The sequence below is a fragment of the Sceloporus occidentalis genome, unplaced genomic scaffold (assembly GCF_023333645.1).
Source record: "Sceloporus occidentalis isolate IW3139 unplaced genomic scaffold, rSceOcc1.0.p SCAF_89, whole genome shotgun sequence".
Lineage (NCBI taxonomy): Eukaryota > Metazoa > Chordata > Lepidosauria > Squamata > Phrynosomatidae > Sceloporus > Sceloporus occidentalis.
In genome coordinates this window covers 1,230,707-1,253,389 of record NW_028317069.1, presented here as the reverse complement: position 1 = coordinate 1,253,389, position 22,683 = coordinate 1,230,707, and the positions used below count along the sequence as shown (strand labels likewise).

Here is a 22,683-nt window from a genome sequence, read left to right as displayed (position 1 = left end):
GCTGAAGCTCATTACATCCAATGTGCTATGGCCAATAATGCCAGTACACTTGTGTTTTCCGATGATTCTTTTGATGTTGCTTTACCCCTGTGGTAAATTCATGTATTTGTTTTGCTCTTCCAGCAAATAATTTTCATCAACTGATAAATGTTGAGTTTAACTTCAAATATCGTGTGAAAATCTTCGGCAGCAAATTCATGGGAACACAATCTTGAGTGGTTCACACTCGGCATGTTTAACTTATCAGTGCTTAAGGGACACAACCGCCACCATATGCACTAAGTTTCGTGTTCCTCTTGCAAATGCATTTGGTGATTGTGCAGAACCCCCCAAAATGCATTTTTACCTTAAAACACATCCAACTAAATGCTTTGCAGGAGATGCTTTCCCCAAATACACTTCCTTGCACTTGTCATCTCCAGTGCTGGCTTAGTGAGCGTGCATGTTTGTTTAAATGGGAGCCTTCTCCAGCCACTGATGAACTGGACCATGGGGGAGAAGGACAGCTGCTCTAATGTTCATTATTATTATTATTATTTATTATTTCACATGCATATTAATATACTCACCACAGATTTTTTCTAGTGATATTGTCTCGGATTGGGGTGTCTGTGTCCTTGTGCGCTGCCGGCTTTCATTATTGAGCAAAACCAGCCTCCATGGGGAGTGCAACACATGTGAGCCTATGTACGACGGTTGTGTGCGCACATAAGCATCGTGACCCTGTTCTTATAACTCGCTGCGCTCACCCGGTTCCTAACCATACATTGCAGCAGTTAAATTCAAGTGCATTTTTTGTTTAACCTTCTATTGTTTTGCTTGCGCAAACACTGTTGTCCATTTGCAATAAAAGGTTAATTATCTGACCATCCACCCAAGTATAAGGGCAGGAAGCCAGGATACATATCCATCTTTGCCCTGGAAATTGTGTTCTCTGGCAATATCAATGAATTAACAGGAAGAAGCTATCTCCCCTGCCAGCTTTTCAACAGAAGCATTTGTTCTTTTTTGTGAAAGCAAGCAAATATTTCTAATGCAGGTAAAGCTGGGTAGTGCAAGATTTATTGTGTCAACAGTGGTAATAGCGGTGAGAAGGCGTTGGGTTAGTGTGAGCAGCGGGTGTGGACAGACAGTTCAGTGACATGAGGACAAAGCAGACCGGGAGGTGAATGTGAGGGCCGAGCTTCTTCGTACATTGTTCTTGCTCGGCTTCTGCTTTCCAGAACGGGTCGATTTTCCGGATTTGGAACACCATGATGGGAGTGATAAAGGGCCTCTGTCCGCCTATGAAGATATTCCATTAAAAATCATCTGTTTCCAGCTACAGTAGTCATTTACAACATTAACCCCGTCTGCTCTGGATTTTTGATCCATTTAATGTTTATATAGAGCCAACGATTTGTGCAGGAGAGGGAGAATATGGGAGAGCAGTCTACAGTCTTTAAGCCGTTCACAAGCATATCTCAATTCCTTCACTCTTTCAGCTCCAGTGATCAATAAAAAAAAAAACAACCATATTGATAGAGATTTCAGACCACTGACTGTAAAAAGAATGTGAAGAATAACCAACATGAGCGATCGGGTTCCAAATTCCTTTTGTATCTTAGTCCCTCGACACCCACTTATAATTTGTCATTACACCTGACAAAGAAGAATCTTGTGTGCCTCCATTACATTAACTAATTGTACCGCACCTTTCAAGTCACCCTACATTAAGCTACGACCTGACAATGAAAATATATTGTCTGTCTTTATTTTCTTTACATGCGCCCCCTCCGTTGCCTGTTGACTGCGGGGGGGGTGTACAGGATGCGGGCTCGTTAGCAGAAAGTAGCAGTAACTTGAACCAATGCAAACAGCAGCCGCAAAATGGCAGAGGCCCATTAGGGTCGGATGCAGAAGAAAAGGGGCAAGCATCAGAGCGTCGCAGAGCAAACAGCGCACCTGGGAAGACGGCACTCCCCCCTGTCGGTCGCCCCAGCCCCCTATCGTCTATCTGTCATCAGACCTGGACAATACTGAAATAAATGGGCTTTAATAGCCCCACAGCTGTACACGCCAAGTTCTGCCCAGTGTATCATCCTCATTGTATTGTTATGGGGAGGGTGGTCGCTTATTTATTAAAATTCTAGAATATCCTTAAAACATATTAAGGATAAAATATTGAACTTGTTGCAGAGAGACTTTATAATTTATACATACAATCCAAACATATTTTGAAGAAAACCTTATGCTAATATATTCTGAAAATGTTGGCTTTGGCCCTTGAGGGCTGTTGTCCAAATAGTATTGTTTTTATGATGATACCATGATCTTTATATTACAACATGCGTCTTAGTAATTGCCTCAAAATTGTATTTACCCTATCTGACTTCTGCCCCGTTACAAAGGGCCAGTGTACCAGAGAAGTAAACTCTGTGCTCATCAGTGGGTGACATCAGAATTTTCTGTACAATGTGACATCACACTAGGCAAACCTGTCCAGAATCTGGTAGAGGGAGATTTCTTATTGTAGTAAATGTTCTGTATCTTCTACTGACGTGCATTTCTTTTTCATATTAAGTAATCTTATAACAGCGTGTGTTTGTAGAACTGTCCAGAACCCAACCCTCTCCAATGGTCCTTTTGACAGCTTCAATACAGTGTTTTGTTGGAGTCTATCTCTGTCCCCCTGCTTCAACATGTCATCCATTTGTTTTACCTTCCCGTATTTACCCTCTGTTTCAAAGAATGTAGCCATTTCAATACCAGATAAGTCTGGTCTTAATACATAATATGCCATATTTTGTGTTGCCTGCCTCATTTTAATGCCAAGCATAGTAACCAAACCAGCATGCCAATGGCCTTTGTGTATACTCTCTCTATACAACTGGGTTGTTTACCCCAATGGCAAAAAGCGAAGGGGTTATTTTTGTTTAAGTCTTTAATATGCCTTTGAACAACACATTCATTGTATAGGATTGGTAAAATACTGGCATATTATGCACAGGAAAGAGAAATCCACAGCAAAAGTGAAAAGGTGTGATAAATCTACCACTAGATCTGCGGGATACAATAAAACCACTGTCCTCCATGGGTTTTACACCTAACCCCTGCCTCTGCTTAACATATACCGTTAACGTCCATTCATGTGTGAAGACATAATCCCATTGACTGTCACTTTCCTTTATGTTCTTGTCTGTTTGCAGGTTGCTTGGTTTCTACAAAGGGATACTTCCTCCCATCTTGGCAGAGACCCCGAAACGGGCAGTGAAGGTAGGTATGACCATTCTGGGCGATAAATAACCCATTGTTTTTATTGTTCTACGCTATTTACCCAGATATCTTCCTGGGACGCGTTAGATTCTCATGACCGTGCGGTTATTGCTCGCTTTCCAATGTTATGAAAATATAAACCCACAAGGATTACACGGGCCAACAAGATTACTCCGCCTGACATGTATAAACACCTCGCAGGCAACACAATGATTTACTTGTAAAAAAAAAACAAAACAAAAAAAAAAACAATTATTTGTGCATTACGACTGACATCATCCTCAGCCTTCACAATGAACTTGTACACCTAAACAGATATATACCGATGCATATATATTTAATTTTTTTAAGAAAAAAAATTCAGTGAAGTAATTAAAAAAAAAAAAGTCTAGCGTTAGAAATTGTCATCGAGCCCCCTTGACCCCTGACCGGAGCATCAGATCCGTTTGTTAAATAAAAAGGAAACTAGAAATTCGTCTCCTGTTCTGTAAAACAAATTCTATTATTTACATGTCATGCAAAGCTTTACTTTACCTGTGCTATTTACATAACGTTGAAAATACCATGGGAAGCAAATCAGAACATTTGGCAGCTCTGTGCGTATTGCGAGAACTGTACAAATGTCTTGGATCCTTTCAATAAAATAGATTAGATTAACCTATTCGTTCCTGAGGCTGAAGTGTAATACTGTGCGCAGTGTCGTAGCCTCGGGGGTCTATTCACTAAAGGGAGAGTTGAGTTTCAGTTCCTTGGCTTCCCTAAATATTATGAAGGTCCAACCTCAGAGAGCTTCTGCTGCAGGAAGAGCTTGGCTGGCCCCGTATAATTCTGCTCCCCTATTGACCTATACATAATATTGTATATTATGATATACATATTGGATCAACCTGCTAGTGTTGACACTTCACAATGAATAGTGATGAACTCTGATTTTTACAAAGTGCAGATCAAAGGCATATGGCCTACAGGTCGTAAGTATGTGCTGTTCTACCAAATGATTAGGCTCATATCTGATATAATCAGGTAATCGGCTATTGAAAGTTTACTATTTGTATTGTGAACAGTTACCATTTTTATTAATGATGTCACAAGTTACTGCTTCCCCTTTCCATCATTAATTTACAATGATTTTGATGGAAATAATTGAGAAAAAATCTAAATAAGAAATAATAATAAAAAAACAAACCTGGCCATGGAGTATCCAGATTTTCTTAGCCCTACAAATGTTTGTTTTCCTGGGTGATTATGAACATGAAATTAAGACCCTTTACAATCCAGTTTAAGAATCGGGAGAATTGAAATGTATTTAATAAAGAGCTCAATAAAACACCAAAGAAAAAAGAAGAATGGCGTAATAGTCTTGGATCGCTAAAATAAAACATCAGAGTAAATGTGCAGACTGTTTTATTGATTAGCTGCAATCCTATAACCGGGATAGTATTTTAATGGCCATACTTGATCCCAAATATGTAAAAATCTATTTTTCAGGTGAGTTTTAGTTGTCAATCTGAAACAATCAATAAGTTATCTGTTGCAGGTGGCAGCCTGACCCCTGCTTTGCTTCCCTTGTGGACACATTCTGAGAACTATGAGTTTTAAGTGCTTCATGTTTACACACTGACGTCTGTAGAATTTCTTTTTGGAGGAAGATCTCGGCACTAGCATGTCCACATGAGCAGGAATCAATCAACGCGCAGAACTCTAGAAAGGCAAAACAAGCTTTAAAGGTGCACTCAGAGAAAAAAAATCCAGTTGAAAGATTTTTTTGAAGTGCCCTCTCTGACTGTAGGGTGGTTAATTTTATATTCATGTGACACATGGTGAGAAGATGTACAACTTTTAAAATAGTTAATTTTTTTTTTTAATAGAATATTTGGTTTTTAAGATCAATATAGAATTTGTATTTAATTAGAAGCTCTCTACCTTATATTCTCAATACAAAGAGAGGTTGCTTGTATCTGGACAGAATTTGGCGAGGCTGTGGTGTTTGCATTGTGGTTGACCAGCAACTCAAACTTGTCTCCCATCTGTTGGGTGGTCGGTTGCTTTGGCCTCCTACGTTCAGACTTGACCTTTCTTGTCCTCAGACCTGTCGTTTATCTCTGTTCTTAACCGTGGCTGGTCTTCTGAACACCAGCCTTGATTTCCACTCTGAACTCCTACCTTCTTTCTAGACACTGTTTCCTCTCAAGGTACCCTTAGACAAGCCACCTTGGTTGGCCAGAGTGCAGGAAGGCACCATCTCATGATGGATGGAACAACCTGTCTCGTTGGAATGCTTTCAAAATATCACATTAACAGTTTTAAAACTGGCTGTCACACAGAATTGTCAAATGCCTGCCTATTTACAGTACATGTTACATGTTAAACACAAATGGAATCGCCATAGTTTCTGGTGAAACGGAAACCTTTTTATTGTAAGGTAGAGTTCTATAGTGGGAATGAGGCAAGGACGATTATTAGCTCTGTTTTATTGAGAATGTGTTTCATGTAACAGTAAGGTTCAACATTAGTGATGAAAACACCATAGACTAGCCAACATTAACAAAGCAAGAAATCAGGAGTCGGACAATTTCTCTTCTGAGAAGAAATGTGTGTCCTATTGTAATTGTGATTGATATTGAAGGAGCACAAGTTCATCAGGTTCAGCTTATCACACGTCCCTGTGGATGTTTTTGATCCGAAAGGAAGACAAGACAATATTTTGAAAGACAAATTTAGCTTCATACTCACTTTTAGATTATAAATTCACATCTGTTCGAAAAGGCTTTTATTATGTATGACCTCACTGTACAGAGTTATAGAACATGAGTGTTGTAATTAGGATAATGAAAAAAAACAAATGAGAGAATAATTTTCACTATGAAATATCAATTAGATTTTTCATTGAACAACCATATATACCTTCCCATTATGTTTTGTAATTCTGTATATTCATTTTTGCTGAAAGGAATCCAGGAATTGAAGTTGATGGATAGCAATGTACTATCCTTAGACGCACATCTGTAAGGTTATATTCATCTTACTTGCTTCTTTTGTAGTGAAAACACTACCAATATCTCAGTTTTTTTGAATTATTTCTATTAAAGCCATTTTTTGTAATTTCCCTATTTTTTTTTTTCTCCAAGTTTTCCAAAGGACGACATTACATGTGTAAACAGTAATCGGTCGCTGACTAATATCAAAAGTGACAAATAACCAGTTGTGATGAACAATGAGCATTTCAAAAATATTCTGTGATATATGGTATAGCTGCACGTTGGTTAGAATTGTACACAGTGTGTATAATATCTATGTCCGAAACCTTTGTGTGTTTTGTTTTTTAGCTATTATTCTAATCATATATTAAATAAATCATATTTAATAACTTAGTGGTTCAACTTAAGTTGCAAATACTAACTGTAGTTTGGTTATCTTACACCATCCAGTTTTGGCTGTAGGATAAGTCTATAAAGGTATACATTTATAAATGTTGCATTAATTATAAAAACGGACAGTATTCCCCTCTTAGTCCATATTACTCTGATCACTGCGTTCAGCTAGTAATTAAGTCCTGCAGCACTAATTGTATGTCCATCAGTGATGTGGTTACCGTTTAGCTCATCTCTCATGACGTCTCTTCTCTCTTTTGCAGTTCTTCACCTTTGAGCAATATAAAAAGCTACTGACCCCCCTGTCCCTGCCACCTGCATGGGTAAGACAGACCTATCTTATTGAAATGTGGACTGTTCTATAAAATAAGACGGATTAAGTGTTTTCCTAATAAACTAAGAAATGGAAAGTGAAATCTATAAGCGTATTGGAAGTATTAACCCAAGACAAGGTTTGCATCATTTACTTGCTTCATGTAATACTCAGGCTTATATACTCGGTTGTATAGAATTTCAATTGATTTCCATAAAATGTCTATATAATATCTCTAAAGCCACATGTTCCTTACTTAGGTATTTGCCATTGCTGGGCTGGGATCAGGCTTGACAGAAGCCGTCGTGGTGAACCCTTTTGAAGTAGTAAAGGTTGGATTACAAGCTAACCGGAATGCGTATGCCCAGGTAGGAAATATTCATATCTACCCAACTAAATGTTGGAATTCACCAGGGACCATTCATACGATGCATTTTAAAAACAATTCAGCAATGTATACGATTGTTCTAACAGTATATCTCAATTAGTTATGCCACAAAGCCAACCCATCTCTAAGTTATATTGCAAAGATACAATGTGGTTAAGAAAGGAGGTGAAGGTTACCTGCATGTATCTTGTTCTCATGTCATAAACTCTCTTGCTCTCAAATGACTTGAGGCTATCAATTATTGTGTTCTCTTTGCATGGCTTACGTTGACTGCTCTTAGTTTCTTTATTTCCGTAATTTATTGGGCCTTGCGCCCCAATCTGTCAGTCTGTCCCTGCTCGCTCACATCCTCATTTTGCTCACTATACAGCAAATTTGAATCCAATAACAAATGTTGTCCCTAAAAGAAATTATTTTAATCATAGTCAAAACCTCTGTGCATTTCCGTGGTTCTGGCCACAAAAGTGACAACCTGCTTTGACTTTCTAATTTCTGTGGCGAGCATAACCTAGCCATGGTCTACATCAGTGGTCTATGGAAATGAAAAAGAACGGAGCCTCCCTAACCAGACACATTGCCTCAATTACCTGAAAATGTACCTGAACTGAGTTAAGAAAAAAGCTTTTCCTCCATATTTCCAGTACATTCAAGATCCAAAAATAAAATAGCACACATTTGGTGGAAAGGGACATTTATTTCTTATATTTAGACATTTTCTGAGAAAATAATATATTATAGGTTTAAATAACCATGTTGTGGGCATTTAAAATAAGTTTTATTGTAACCGTATATCTGGCAAAATGATTATGAAAAAGTTGGATTGTTTTATTCTCAGAAATGTTAGAAATGCTGTTTGGGTCATGTCATATCTTTGGGTAATAGTATAGAATGTAATGCTAGATAGTCTTATGGCACAAGTTTTCCCTTCCTGATGAGACACATGACGGAACATTAATGTCTAGTTGTAGTGCACGGCCAGCATGATACGCGAGCATAAAAATTTAGCATGTGGTTGCGCGTATCCAGCCATCGACCTCACTTATGCCATCAGGCAACAACTGGCCTTTAAGCGGCAGGTCCGCCTCATGGTGGCATGTCCTCTTTGGTCTGTGGGTTGTAAGTTCTGACCAGGGCTTTTTACAGCTTCTGTTTACTTGGATTTGCTTTTGTCTGTATAACTCCATATTTAGCACGGCAGAATCTGTTGAAGCTATCTAAATAAAGGTAGAAAGAACATAATGATTAGTGATACTGAACAGAAGTCTGGGTAGACATCTTAGTCTAGACTCCTAACTCCTTCTGAGGTTAATGGGTTTTTCCCACCTGCGGCTTGGCATATACCACTAAGTTGACACAGACACAATACATTATAGGAAAGTCTGCAATCAAAGAGAACAGATTTCTACCTGCCATCTCCAAAAGTGAAGGGTTTCAAAATTAGATTGTTTCATTCAAAATCAATTAAAATCATTAATACAATAGATATTTGAAAAAAGGAAACTTTCTTTGTCTTCAGCAACCATCCACCTTTGCTCAGGCTCGACACGTCATCCGAACAGAAGGCATTGGTTTGCAAGGACTTAACAAAGGTCTAAGTGCCACCTTAGGGCGCCATGGAATCTTCAACATGGTTTATTTTGGATTCTACTTCAACGTGAAGAACGCATTTCCAGTCAACCAGGTACTGTTTGTTTATATTTTTCACACTTTGTGCTAGCACCACACTTTGTGCTAGCACCACACTTTGTGCTAGCACCACACTTTGTGCTAGCCTTCCTTTTTTTTTTTATAAATATGTCCATTGTGTCTGAAAGCGACCCATAGGTATCACTGAACTAGGAATGCCATCGGGCTGGAAAGCTAACTGTTTGCCGACTGCGTTGTATGAAATATTAAATACATGAAGTATTGGCAAAGATGTCTCGTAATGTGTTGCAAAGTCAGATACGGAAGTAACGTGATTGTTTTAGCAGAAACATCTATAGAACATATAATCCCTGGGACAATATTTCTCTTGTCGAGCTAATAGGAACAAGTCATCCCTTGTTGTTGATAGCTCAAATTTTTATTGGCACAAGCAATGGTCTTAATCTATACAACTATGACATACAAGGACCTGGTGCTAAATAGCTCATAAAAAATATCCTTCATACATCTCACAGAGGGACTTTTGTTCATACAAGGTGCCTTTTCCTGGACTTGTCCTAGATATCTGCAATGGATGATTTGTCTTGAAAACTATTTGAAAAATGCTGTGTTTGTATTTAGGTGTGACAAATTCAGTTTCTCAATGAGGGCTGTTTGTGTTAGAACACTCCTGCATATTAGGTTTCAGTATGAGATGTGAGCGATAGGGCGCAAAACGCTTTTTCACATTGGTTTACAGAGCAGTCGTTTCACAAATCCAGTTTACCTTTCAATCGTGGGCTCAATGGATGCCCATGAATGTAGTATATGATTCTACCTACTTGTTATGACCTGTTCTTCTAAAGATAGTCACATTTTGGAGGTTTGATGTCTTTTGGCCGCGTAACTTGATTTAGGGCGTACACACAAAACCATAGGACCCCCAATGATGGGTATAAGATGCTTTAAGGTAAAACAATGACTGGTAAGATTTCCAAATCTTGGACATTTTCTTCATATCTGGGAACTTTCAGCGTTTGCTCCAGTATCAAGGTTACACAGTCCGGAGCTTAACTCATTCATATTGTACATGGATATAATGATGCTACCAGTAAGTTGACATCCCTGTTTGAATGCAGGCTACTCAAGGTTTCCATGAGGACCAGTCGCAGAATTCTTTCCCTATATAGAATTTGCACGATTCTTGTCAACTTAGAGGCTGGACATTCAACAAAATATTCAATATTAAGGTTCTGTGTGAAAGTAACGTGCTCCCATTAAAATCAATGGTTTGGGATTTGTTGGTGAAATTAAGAAAAGGTAAAGTGTATGCATGTTAGTGAATAGCTGAGCTCGGATTGCAGCAGTTGACAGAAGATACAAACATATTTGACTAATACTATATGATCATGGATAATAGCATTCCTTTAAGAATCTCTCACATGCACAGCTTTCAGAGTGAGTAAATATGGTTAACAAAACTACATAATCAGTTCAATTGTTTTAGAAATATTTGATATAAAAAGTAGATTTACCTTGGCAGAGATCGTTTCTATGGGACGACAATTGCGTAACTACTTCACAGAATTATTATTTTGCTATTTAAGAAGCAGCCAAAGCATCTACCAGGAAGGCAGGAGGTAGTTTATTCTAGCAAGAATTCTACAAATCACGTGACAAGTGCTTAAAATGACTGCTATTGCTGATATAGAGGTCAGACTCTAATAGTTAAATGAGTTACTTATATTACAAAGGTTTCTAAGTAAAATGAAAGGAGTTTTGTGTTTTTATTACTTGTGTGTTAGTCTGTAGATGCTACACACCTGCATCCCTTGGTATGAAGAATGGATTCTTTAAATACATTCTGCAAGTCTTGCGCCCTTTACTCAATACCCAGCTGATTTAAGACGCCCATTCCAAATAGGTAGTTGGTTTATAAAATGTGTTTTGTTTACAGGGGTTATCTCTTAAAAATAAAATGGTAGAGGGGCCAGACCTGTAAGTAAGCCAAGTTATATTTCTAGTAAAGGGAAATACCAGGAAAACAAATCATACAAAAAAAAAAAACAATTTGAAAAGAGCTTGGCTGGCCCTGCATGTCTGGTTAAATCAGTGAGATTTCTTTAAACTCTTGCTACCCATTGAATTATACATTATATGGGGCTGGTTGAGCCATTAACACTGGAGAAACTTATTAGCGTTGGTCCTTCATAATGAATAGTGAAGTGAGAGAAGTAAAAAAAAACTCTCATGGAAGCTCTTCTGACCATTCTCAGTTTATTCGCCCAGTCAAGCATGTTTTGAAGGTATACACAAGTTAGGAAATTGGACAGAAATTTGCCATAAAATGTATGATTCTGTATTGGTATCATCCGTAAAAAAAAAATGTTCTTGCAGATTTAAACCCCCCCCCAACATAAACGTATTTCACCCGACGACATACTCTTTGTATATATGAATATGTACTACCATATATGTGTGAGAACGTTCATAACGAAACGTTACTGCTTTACAAAGCTCCCAAAGATTACAATTGATAAAAATTTGGCACTCGGAGTGACAGCCGGAACCAACACAGAGATTAACCTAATTCTCCTACTTTAAACCTCTTCGTATTATTTCAGCTTGAAACATTTGAACTGCTCTTCATGAGTGACAGATGTGTTATCCATCTTTCCGATGCTCATTGTCATGGAACTAGTCAATTGTTTCTTATAAATGATTGGCAATTGGCAACAAATCCATGGTGGATTTAGGATTTACTCATGAAAGGCTTGGTAAATATGCCTTCTTAGTATAATTAAAGTTCAGCATCTTATGAACACAATCATAAGAAAATAGAACGTAAATTAGGTGCCGAGTCAAAACCGATCCTGTTACCCCAAAATATATATAAAAAAAACTGAGCTACCCAGAACATATATAGCTCTTATAATCAATAAAACTAATTAAAAAAAATCTCACCACTAGTAGACTCTCAGTTGTCTTTTCTGGCAGAGGTCAGGTTGGGAAGTCATCGTAGCCAGCTTGTCTCATGAAAAACTAGACCTAGCCCGATGTTTGGCTCCAGTTTACGCCAGCTCGCCCACCTTTAATCCTTCTATCCTTTTTGATTAATATTTTTGTCTGTTTTTATTAATTTAATTTCCATTTCCATTTGTATAGATGTGCATACCATTATCGAAAAGCTTGTATGTCGTAAAAAGGCACAAAACGTACCACAGGTCAACTAGAGGTTGAAGCCAGCAGTTAACCGATGAACCTCCACCCTCCTGGGAAAGTGTCATGAACCTTTGGCAATGCTTACACATAACCGAGTAACCTCTGCCAACAAGAGCCCTGAGCCAAGCCAAATGTTTAATAAGTACCCACAACCACCTGAAGATAAATGTACACATTCTTTTTAGTCATAGTAAGGACTTCATAGAAACTGATTTGGCAACTAAACCTGCCATTAGCATAAGAAACTATATATTTTCACAGACTTCATAATAGCTTCATAGGAACATTTGTAACTCATTTTGAATACTTAAGGATTTTGCTCGCCCCAGTGACTCTAAAGTGTTAATCGGTGTGATAAAAAGACCCTAGTTATTGAAAGTGAAGCAAGAATAGTTTTTTTCATATTTTAAAGAAAATTCTGCTGTGACTCTCAAAACAACCTTCAAATATCACTAACGGACCAGGTCTAATAGATGTTTCTACCATAACAGGGTTCCAATAGGTGGCTTACCAACTACTCCATAGCTGGCTTGTCTGCTCTGGCCCCCTCACCCTAAGAATTCAACATGCTCCATATCTGATGGGAGAGGTGTCCTAACACAACTAAAAATAATTTAAAAACAAGGAATATGCCAAAAAATGCTTGTGTGTGTCAAAGGTTGGAGACACCAATACTATAGGAACACCAGACCATTAGTGGTCCTTGACGAACAGATGTAAATAAAGCACAAATGAACAATCTGAGACCACTCTTAAGCTGTGTACTTCCAATAAAATGCTATTTTGAAAGAATACCTTGTACTTGATGTTGAATGGAGAACATTCAATTATAATTTAATTACTAGGAAACTTCTGTTAGAGAGTTTGAACATTTGACCAACTTCATTGGCTTGACGTGCATGAGATGAATCCAGTTATTGTCTTGCACTAAGATTGCTAGAATGGAGATGGATGCAGTGAGATTCGGAGTCATTTCATGTGCTACCCTCATATTGGTCAACACTTGGTAGTTCACCCATTCATGTGACACGGTCTCCATATGGGTTGACTTGTGATAGGTACTCCATACTGGAGTATAGCCTGGGAAAGGAAATGCAAAGCCTACAGGGACCCATTCAAAAACAGCTGTTTCTCCCTCTTTGCTCATCAGTTTGTTTTGGACTTTGGCCTTACATTAAAAACATTTGTAGAAAAAAAAGATAAAATCTCACCTGACAAAATATAGCTTCTATTACTGTCCTGACATTCAGGAGAATATGGAAAGAATCATTCTAAGAAAAGGACCAGTGTTCAGTTTTGCCGTTACATACATCAAGGCGGTATTTGGTTGCCTCGTAACACAAGCCTATAAACAGTCAGGATTACAGGAATCTGCAGTGTATACAATCCTAAATACAATACTGGATTCCCAGGCATGAAATTCCTGAACAGTGAGTGAATCTGTTTTCCTGGTTCTTTAGCATATTGTCTGAGAGGTTTGGTTAGAACGTGTGATACAGCCTCGGAAAGTTTACTCCACCTTCACCCACAAATAATTTAGCTGAAAATATTTGAGTAGCACTCTGAATAATAAAGAAGGTTTAAGTACGTATTAATCCTTCTCGATACAGCAGTGAGGGTTATGGGAAACAAGAACAAGCTTCATTTGTTTTGTTGCTGTCCACTGAGCAAGCATGGACCTGCTGTGTGAGACTGCTTGGAGAGGGCCATCAGTGATGGAGACAGGATTGTGGGAGCTTCTCAGGTCAGTGAATCAAAAACATGAGGAGGATGGGAATGCTACATGCAATATATACATTATCGTTGAGAAGTTTGGGGTCACGTAGCTGTTTTCTGGTTTGTAACATAATAGCAAAAGTGTTTTCAACAATCAACTAGCCTTTTAAACTTGGATTAGCGAACACAATGTGCCACTGGAACACTGGAGTAATGGGAGTGATAAAGGGCCATTGGAACACTGCAGTAATGGGAGTAATAAAGGGCCATTGGAACACTGGAGTAATGGGAGTGATAAAGGGCCATTGGAACACTGGAGTAGTGGGAGTGATAAAGGGCCATTGGAACACTGGAGTAATGGGAGTGATAAAGGGCCATTGGAACACTGGAGTAATGGGAGTAATAAAGGGCCATTGGAACACTGGAGTAGTGGGAGTGATAAAGGGCCCCTGTACACCTACACCTACTGTACGATACGCCGTTAAAATGACTCCTGCCAATTCTGTTTTCAGGGAAACATATGTACTGTAAGGGTCAAATGACCAAGCCAATTAATGTAAATATGTATCTTTATAATCTGTTTTTGACATTTTCGTCCATGTGGTTCCTCCCTAGCATTCCGCATTTTGTTTCTTTGCTACACTGTCCTTTCCGATTGTTTATCGTGCGTTATTGTAACGTTTCTTTTACTGGTACCACTTCAGATTGCCTCTCGGGGTTCCAAAAATCTCCATGTCAATGAGCAGCTTAATATAGGCGTTGGCTTTCTTCTGGGTTTTTTTTTACGGAACAGCTTTCGTATATTTGGTGGCCGATTTACTCCATTACGTTTAGGGGAACATTTGAATGTTGAACAAGCTTGATATTTTATCTCCCTGGCAAGGTTAATGCATAACAAGTTGCAGGTTAGGCAAGCCTACCTTCTAGACATTTCTAGTTAAAGCGATTGAGTTCTGGAGGAGGATGAGTTGACTGTTCAGCGTGCCACAAGGCATAAGCGGCCCGCTTCCATCCTATTACTGAGTTGGGGCAGAGGTAAAACTTGGGCTCAAACCCGTGTTGACTCCCAGCTATACAAACATCCCTAACAGTGATCTCGGGCTGATTCTCGCTTGGCCATTGATACCTTAGCCTCACTTGATACCTTAGAACTGTCTTCCTCCAAAATATTTGCTTTCCAATTGTGACAGTAGTACCCTTCTGTAATTGGATTTTAAATGACTTTATTGGTGGTCATGAAATATCTGACAAAATAAAACACGGGCACAGCAAATGAATGAAATGTTAATCCCACAAAACAGGTACATAAGGTTAAAACCAAAAGGTTTCACAACTGGTAGAGTAGTGGGCCAATTGGTCCTTATCTGCCATTGCGATATGTGTCCCAGCACATATTATAATGTCTTAAACAATGAATAGCTTGTGGGTAAGTATGCGTAGCCTTCGCACCAGCTTCATATTGTTGCGGAGAAACAAGTCAAGCTTTAGTGCATGTTAGGCTTTTTTGTGGATTCTCCACCGCAGGGTCACTACGAGGGAACACGTAAGGTTGTTGGAGTGCCGTTTAACCGTTTGGATGTTCGGAAAGACCATTTTTTTTTTTATATCTCTAGCAAGAATGCGTATATAAGCTCCACTGCAGAGCTCGCTGCCTAGCAGCCCATTGTGATCTGGATCCCAGGAGGGAAACCACAATGTATATCACTTCCAAGAAGTGCTGTCAGAAACATGCGTCCAGGAACGTTTCTGCTTCACACTTAGCGGCCGCCGTATCATAAGCAGCATAAACTTCCAGATGCCGAAAGGACCATGCGAGCATCAAGCTGTCAGCAGTCTTAAACTGGGCATTAAATTTGCATCCCAATTAAAGCTGTTTGCAGGTCATTTTTGCCAAAAACAATAAAAGTCTTTGAGCCGGGGGGCGGCACTGATGGGATCGGCATGTGTGACTTGGAAGTTAGCAAATGCTGAATCGTTTTTCATATGCTCAGTCGATCTCAACAGACCATAGAGAAGCTAAACCCCAGGTTCTGTTTACCATAAACCCTCCAGCCTCTGAAACACCATAAAAACCGGCACCGGCCGCCCATCTGTCTCCACGATCAGAGCAGCCACTTACTGTGACTAGTCTTTTAACCCTTGTTGACCCAAGCTGGGGGAAATATTCTGTTCTAACCTTCTGACATTTCGATGAACGCTTTGAGGTCATAGTCTAAAAATAGAGGGTCAGAGGCTTAGATGTAACGTAAGGACGTTTAACTTTACCGAGATGGCTGTAGATCAGTGGAAAAACCTCCCAGCAGAAGGGGTTAATACAGTGAGGGAATTTAAACATACTTGGCATAGCCTTAAAGCTATCCTGAATCTAAAACGAGGACTCGTTCATTCTTTCTATGTTTAGCATTATTTATAGTATATGAGATTAGTTTAATATTAATGCATGTGTTCAGCCTAACCAATCTTGGCATTAGCCACAAACTGCATGCTGAGTTAGCCAATACATATAGCCGCTATGTATCTGAGGGTTAACCTTTTGATGCCTTTTTGTGCAGTAAGAGAACATTACCAGCAGCCGATATTAATTTTGCTCGGCCTATTTCTTTTTTTCACAGATTTAATTTAGCGCAGCGGGGTCGTTTCCTGCCTGCGTTACTGCGGAGAGATGAAGGAAGCTTTTTTAATCCACTATGGTTGTAGGTAGCAGCGGGAGGGAATCGGACACAACACTTGCAGACCAAGTTGTCCATGTTTAGCCCTCAAAATACTCCCTGATATATAAGATGCAAAGTCCATCATGTAATCTAGTGTTGATACTTCCTAATGCTTTCTCATAATGTTTATGACCTGGTTCCATCGCTTCGCCTGGGTTATATTGCTAGGTGATCAAGGCAGGTCTTCATCTGGAACTATTGAAAAAACAAATCGGTGTTTTAATATAATTTATATTTTATTTGTTAGCATTGTTTAATCAGTGCATACATTATGCGTCTCACATCTGGAAACATAATTACGAATTTGCATATGCAATCAGCGGTCATTCCGTGGTCACACATGGCTGCCCACACATGCATGGTAAGAGCCTAGATCTCCTGCACCAGATGAATTAATCCTACCTGTTGGTTATAAAAACATTTTTTTAAGCAAATTATACTTTTTTCATCATACTTTAATTTACCAGTAAAAGGATCTGAAATTGCTTCTGAGAAGAATATCCAAGATCATTCCATAAAGTAGCCTGACATCGTATCAAGTATGGATAATCATGAAAATGGTTTTGCAAATACGCATTTTCTGCATGGTGGACCCCAGTAAGCAATGTGTAATGGGATCAAGTACCTACTTAGTAAAGTCTGTCTATAAGAAACATGGAAGACAAATTCCACCTGTTGGACCCACAAAACCAATCTTGAAAATGACCCATTATTCCCGTGAGTGGGTTCTACTAATTTTAGGGACCTGTAGCGTTCCACACCAAGTCCATAGTGGGCCACAGAAGACGCGTGAACACAAGTTTTCTTGAGAACTTGAGAGCAGCTTAGTGGACACCAACTTCTTGCTGCTACATCCACCTCAGACGCATCCAAATTGCATTTGACTTTCTTCAACTGACTCAGTCCGTATCAGACCCCACCATCTCCATTGAAATTGATACCGTGCATCTACAACTTATTTTGAATTACTATTTCATTTTGTGAAACTTAAATTTCCCTTGGAAATGTGGTGGTCATTTTTGATCCACATATTACATTGAAGGGGGGCCCTTTAAACACTATAAGCCAGTTGGTACAAAAATCTCTACAACCCATGCCAGTGCAACTGGACAAAACCCAAGATGGCCACTCATCCATTAAAAACAATTTAAACAAAAAAAAAGTAAAAACCCTTTAACACCCAAACACATCCTATGACTTTAAAGTTTCTGTAATGCAAATATTTTCCTTTAACATCCATTATCAATAATTTCCTAAATGAGTATTTCCTGGTGCGTATGCTGGAGACTCACCAACTACAATAATAGTCTGTTTAATCACCACTGCCTAAATAATTATCTTCTTTGAACTTTTTCCCCCCTCTGTAATAACTTTCTATGGTATTAGATGAGTTTCTGCATCAACACGAAATATCAGTCAACAAGTTAAATAAACAAAAACCAAAAAAATCTTGGCATGTCATCTTGTTGACGTGTGTACATACATTTTGGATCTGAAAACATTTAAGAGCTCCTTTTTGTTACTTTATAAAGTTTATTTTTTTATTTTTTTATAGAATTTAGTTTTTCAGTCTTTACATTGCTTGGTGCGTGAAGAAGAAAATATTAACATGATTATTCGCTTACCAGGGCTACTCCATGATTCACAATTAGTTTTTTGTCACCAAGAATTATGTTCAATTTGCTTTTGAGACATTAGTGATGTTGCTGGCATTATCTGAGTAAATATAGCCAATTATAGAAGATTACTTCCCAAGAGTCACTGTTTAGGAGGGACCCAGATTCCCCTTGTCCCTCTTTCCTCCCCTGGTGTCCCTCTTTCCTCCCAGCTCAGAATGTTTGCTGGGTATGGGGGTATCGCAGGGTTCTTCAACCCTAAAAGCCACAATGATGTTTCTAGAAACAGCAGAATGTGTATAGAAGTTACTACACATTCTTCTACTTCCATGAAGAAGTAGAAAAGAAAAATACTTTGAGGTGTACAAATAGCTATTGGATAAGGTACACTGGAAATGGCCATCGTGAAGTCACATCACCTGTTTGATTTTTGTTGGTCGAGGTGGGTTCTCATTTTGGGAGCAAAGCACTTTTTATAAATGACTTTTAGGATCTTTGTTTGTAAATAAAACATTTAATTCCCTTATTTTGGATGCTCTTTTATAACATCCCACCTTTACAAATCTCTCGCAGTGTCTTTAAATATCCGACACATTCCCTATTGCACAGAATTGTAGTTTGGTGCTTTTAAAATGTTTAATTGCGCGTAAAGAAGCTTAAAATACAAATTGTTGCAGATATTGTGTTGAATATCCGAGGGCTTTCCCTTCTCCTTTTAAATCGGGGTATCCTAACTCCTGCAGTCGCTAAAAGCTATTTAATTCAAGGCCACGGCCCTGCAGTACATTACCACAGCGGGCTTGTTATTTTAGTTGTAGGAGAACATTTCCTGCTGACAGATCTGCGACATCTGAGAAATGTGGAAAAAACCTGCAGGCCAGCGACAGCCTTGTGCGAGCGTGTGTGCGTGTGTTTAATTATTTTTTTTTCCCCCCTCCTTTATTTAATTTAGCATTTGGGGGTCTTGCGGACACATACACATTTTTAGTGAGCTTCCTGGTGCAGGGATTGCTGTCATTTGTAAAATATTCTGGCCAATTAGCTAATAGAGTACTTGGGTTTCTTGTGTTTTGATACAGTAATACTAAGTACATTGTAAAGGCCAATTACACAAATCATCCCCATATGCCGAAACCAGAGTCTCGTTATGGACTGTATTTATGAATCCTGTGTGAGGAAATGTGCCCGCAGGCGATTTGGACCATGTGCGAAAACAGAGCCAATGGGATTGTCGGGGAAGGAACGTAGCAACGCACGGAAATCCTCTAGCATCTCTCTGCAAGGAGCCCATTGTGCTGAGTGCCAGGTTGCTGATTAAAGGCACATTACCCAGAATCCTCCTAAACCCACATATCAGACTCAGAGCAAAAAAAACACCAATCCCCCCCCCCACCCCAACCCACCAGCGCAAGCAGGAAAACACGGCATTAGCAAAACACCAAGGCCAGACGTAAAAGTTCTTAGTAACGATATTGCTCCCAGCGGAAAGCACAGGTTGGGGCAAAGAGGAGATATATTTATCCTCTGAAAGTAGGTCTGGATTAACGTGAGTGTGAAGGCCGGTCAAACCTAGGGCTGGTTTTGCCTTGGGAAAGTTGTATGTTATGTACAGAGGTGCTGATTAAAAAAAAATAAAAAAAAATCATCCTCTAAAATTGTATTACGAGAGGACTGAACTTTGCAACGTTTGGATTGTTGAGTCCATTTGGAATCTTGATACTTTATTAGAATGTTTGTTTTGTTGCTGTCTTTACAGGATGCTACGCTGGAGTTTTTAAGGAAGTTTTCCATCGGTCTGGCCTCGGGGACACTGGCATCTGTCATTAACATCCCTTTCGATGTAGCAAAAAGTCGAATTCAGGGGCCACAACCAGAACCTGGCGTGATTAAATATAGAAGCTGTTGGAAGACGATTATTACAGTTTATCAGGAAGAAGGGTATCGTTACATAATGCCTTTAAAAACTTTACTAATCCTGATTTATAACTATATTTATATGAAATGGTTAGGCTGTTTCTCGCTGTTTTCTAGATATCAACCCAGCCTTGTATACTTTATATCATGTTCCTTTATCATATATATTATATATATATACATTATACGTTTTTTGCTTCCTCCAAAACTTAATTCTATCCTACTTTTATCATTTGCTCCACAAATATTTGCTTAACTGAATTATTACAATGAAAGCCACACATGTGATGCACAAAATCCCTAGATATATATAATTTGGGAGCAAGCATTGCCCAGATATATATATTCTGCCAATATTGCAGTTTAATAGTTCACTTTTAATACTTTATTTAATGTCATAATTATCAAGGATTAGTCATATATACTTATATTAGCTCCTACCGTTGTTCCTGGAGGGCTGTTTTATGCATCTAACATGCTTTCAGGGGAGCAGGGTTCTTAGTAAAGGGATCTTTATGTATCTTTGCAGTTTATTCACTAAAGGGAGAGTTTGCAGAAGAGGTTCACTTCACTGAAGGACCAACACTGATAGGTTTTCCAGCAAGAAGGCATTAGCTGGTCCTGTATAATGTATAATTCAATGGGCGAGGAGATTTTGGAGAAATCTCACTTTATTTCACTATACATTATACAGGACCGACCAAGCTTTTTCTACAGCAGAAGCTCATTGGGGCTAGACAGTCATACTCTGTTGTGAAGCAAAGACGCTGAATCTACAACTCTCCCGAAATCTTTACTGAATAAACGCCTCCGTATTGGACCCCAGTTGTTTTGTCTGTAAAAAACGTTATAATGTTCAGGTTTTCATTACTCAGATCACCGAATCACTGACTGTTTTATCTTGCAGCTACCTGGCTTTGTACAAAGGTCTTCTTCCTAAGGTCATGCGGCTTGGACCTGGTAAATCATTTTAACTCACTTATCCTAGAATTTTGATATGGTAGATTGCTATTAGCAGTTATTATTTACACTACAATCATTGTGAAATCAATAAAAAAATATGCACCGACCATGGTGTTGAATATATTCGCTCTACTCTAGCTGCTTAACCTGTGCATTTGGAGTCAAGGTAGGTGTTTAGACTGATTTCAAGGTTGATATTTTGATTGTAACTCATATTAATATTTGCTTTATCTCGCTGGCTAATAGAACAAGTATCACTCTGTTGTAACTGTTATCTGTGAACCTTTGGCACCTTATTGTCTTTACATCAGGAACATAGGCAGACTCGATGGGAAGAATGGGTCTGATCTGCTATGACACACTATATTTCTATCTAATGATGGCATGAATGAACTGAGCACAATTTTATTATTTCGCTATGTGATAAATACATTTTTTTCTTCTTTTATGGTTCGTTTCCCAATACAATACAAAGTCCTAATGCTCCTTAAATGGCAATTTCTGTTAACTTGCTGCACCCACACATGTCTTCATTTTGGTGAATGTCTTCTAAGTTATATTTAATCTTTTCACAAGTTTTGTAATTTTTTCCTTCTTAAATGCAGTTTAAGTATAACAAATATGGCGCTCATGATAATGCGGGAAACAATACACAGCCAACTCGCTCAACTACAGTCATGAATAAAATGTATTTAAACTGTGTGTATATAAATATATATTGGGGAAATTGAAAATTCTGTGTGACAAGAAGTATTACTGGAAATATTTTTGGCTAAAGTATCATCATGCGGGAAAATGTATTTACCGGGTGGCTAAGGTGACTGAAGCACAAAAACTGTTGTGGAAAGCACAAAACGTGGCAAAATACGGCAAGTGGGAAGGAAAAACTGCAATGAATGTGTTTTGGGATCGTATCCAGTGATCATAGTACATGGATAATAATTGTATGTGCTAATGGTCCTGTCTGTGATTCGCTTTTAATCTACCCCAGTTCCAGAATGCACCACGACCTACTCTTCAACCTGCCTCTATGACCTCGTCTTTAGTGTTACTCAAGTTGATTGAGCTCCATTCTCCCATCAATATTTACTGTTTGGGGAGAGAGTACCATAGCAACATTCCCAAATTAATCTAAAATCCCCGTTTTGTTGCAGGGGGCGCAGTAATGCTGTTAGTGTATGAATATTCTTATGCCTGGCTCCAGAAGCACTGGTGACCCATGATGAAGAGATGGAGTTTTTCGTCTTCTAGATTTATTAATTCATTTAGTCCGAGATGGTTCAGGGATTATGGAAACTAAGAGAAGCCAAATTATCCACTTGAACGTTTTAATGCCGATTAAGGATTTGATTGGAAACTGCCACTGTTGTCTTGCAGTATTGTGAATGATGGACAATAACACTAATGAATTTGCTTCAATCAAGTTGTGTGGGACAGCTTATTATCTATCTATATATATATATATATATATATATATATATATATATATATATATATATATATATATATGCAACCTTAAATGCTAAACCTGGTTTCTGTATTTAAGAAACCTGGAGAGTAGGTTCTGAGGATTATTTTCCTTTAAAGC

At 38.6% G+C, this 22,683-nt stretch overlaps 1 protein-coding gene across 1 annotated transcript in view; it reads left to right on the top strand.

Annotated features, from left to right (window-relative positions):
• LOC149284671 (mitochondrial 2-oxodicarboxylate carrier-like) overlaps positions 1–22,311 on the top strand; it is a 94,994-nt gene extending 72,683 nt beyond the window's left edge. Inside the window, exons 4-10 of the mRNA XM_089496302.1 lie at positions 3,189–3,255; positions 6,890–6,949; positions 7,200–7,307; positions 8,844–9,008; positions 19,975–20,156; positions 21,040–21,092; positions 22,250–22,311. Of these exons, the coding sequence (XP_089352428.1) occupies positions 3,189–3,255; positions 6,890–6,949; positions 7,200–7,307; positions 8,844–9,008; positions 19,975–20,156; positions 21,040–21,092; positions 22,250–22,311 (697 nt within the window). The remainder of the gene's footprint in view (positions 1–3,188; positions 3,256–6,889; positions 6,950–7,199; positions 7,308–8,843; positions 9,009–19,974; positions 20,157–21,039; positions 21,093–22,249) is intronic.
• Positions 22,312–22,683: the final 372 nt, after the last annotated feature.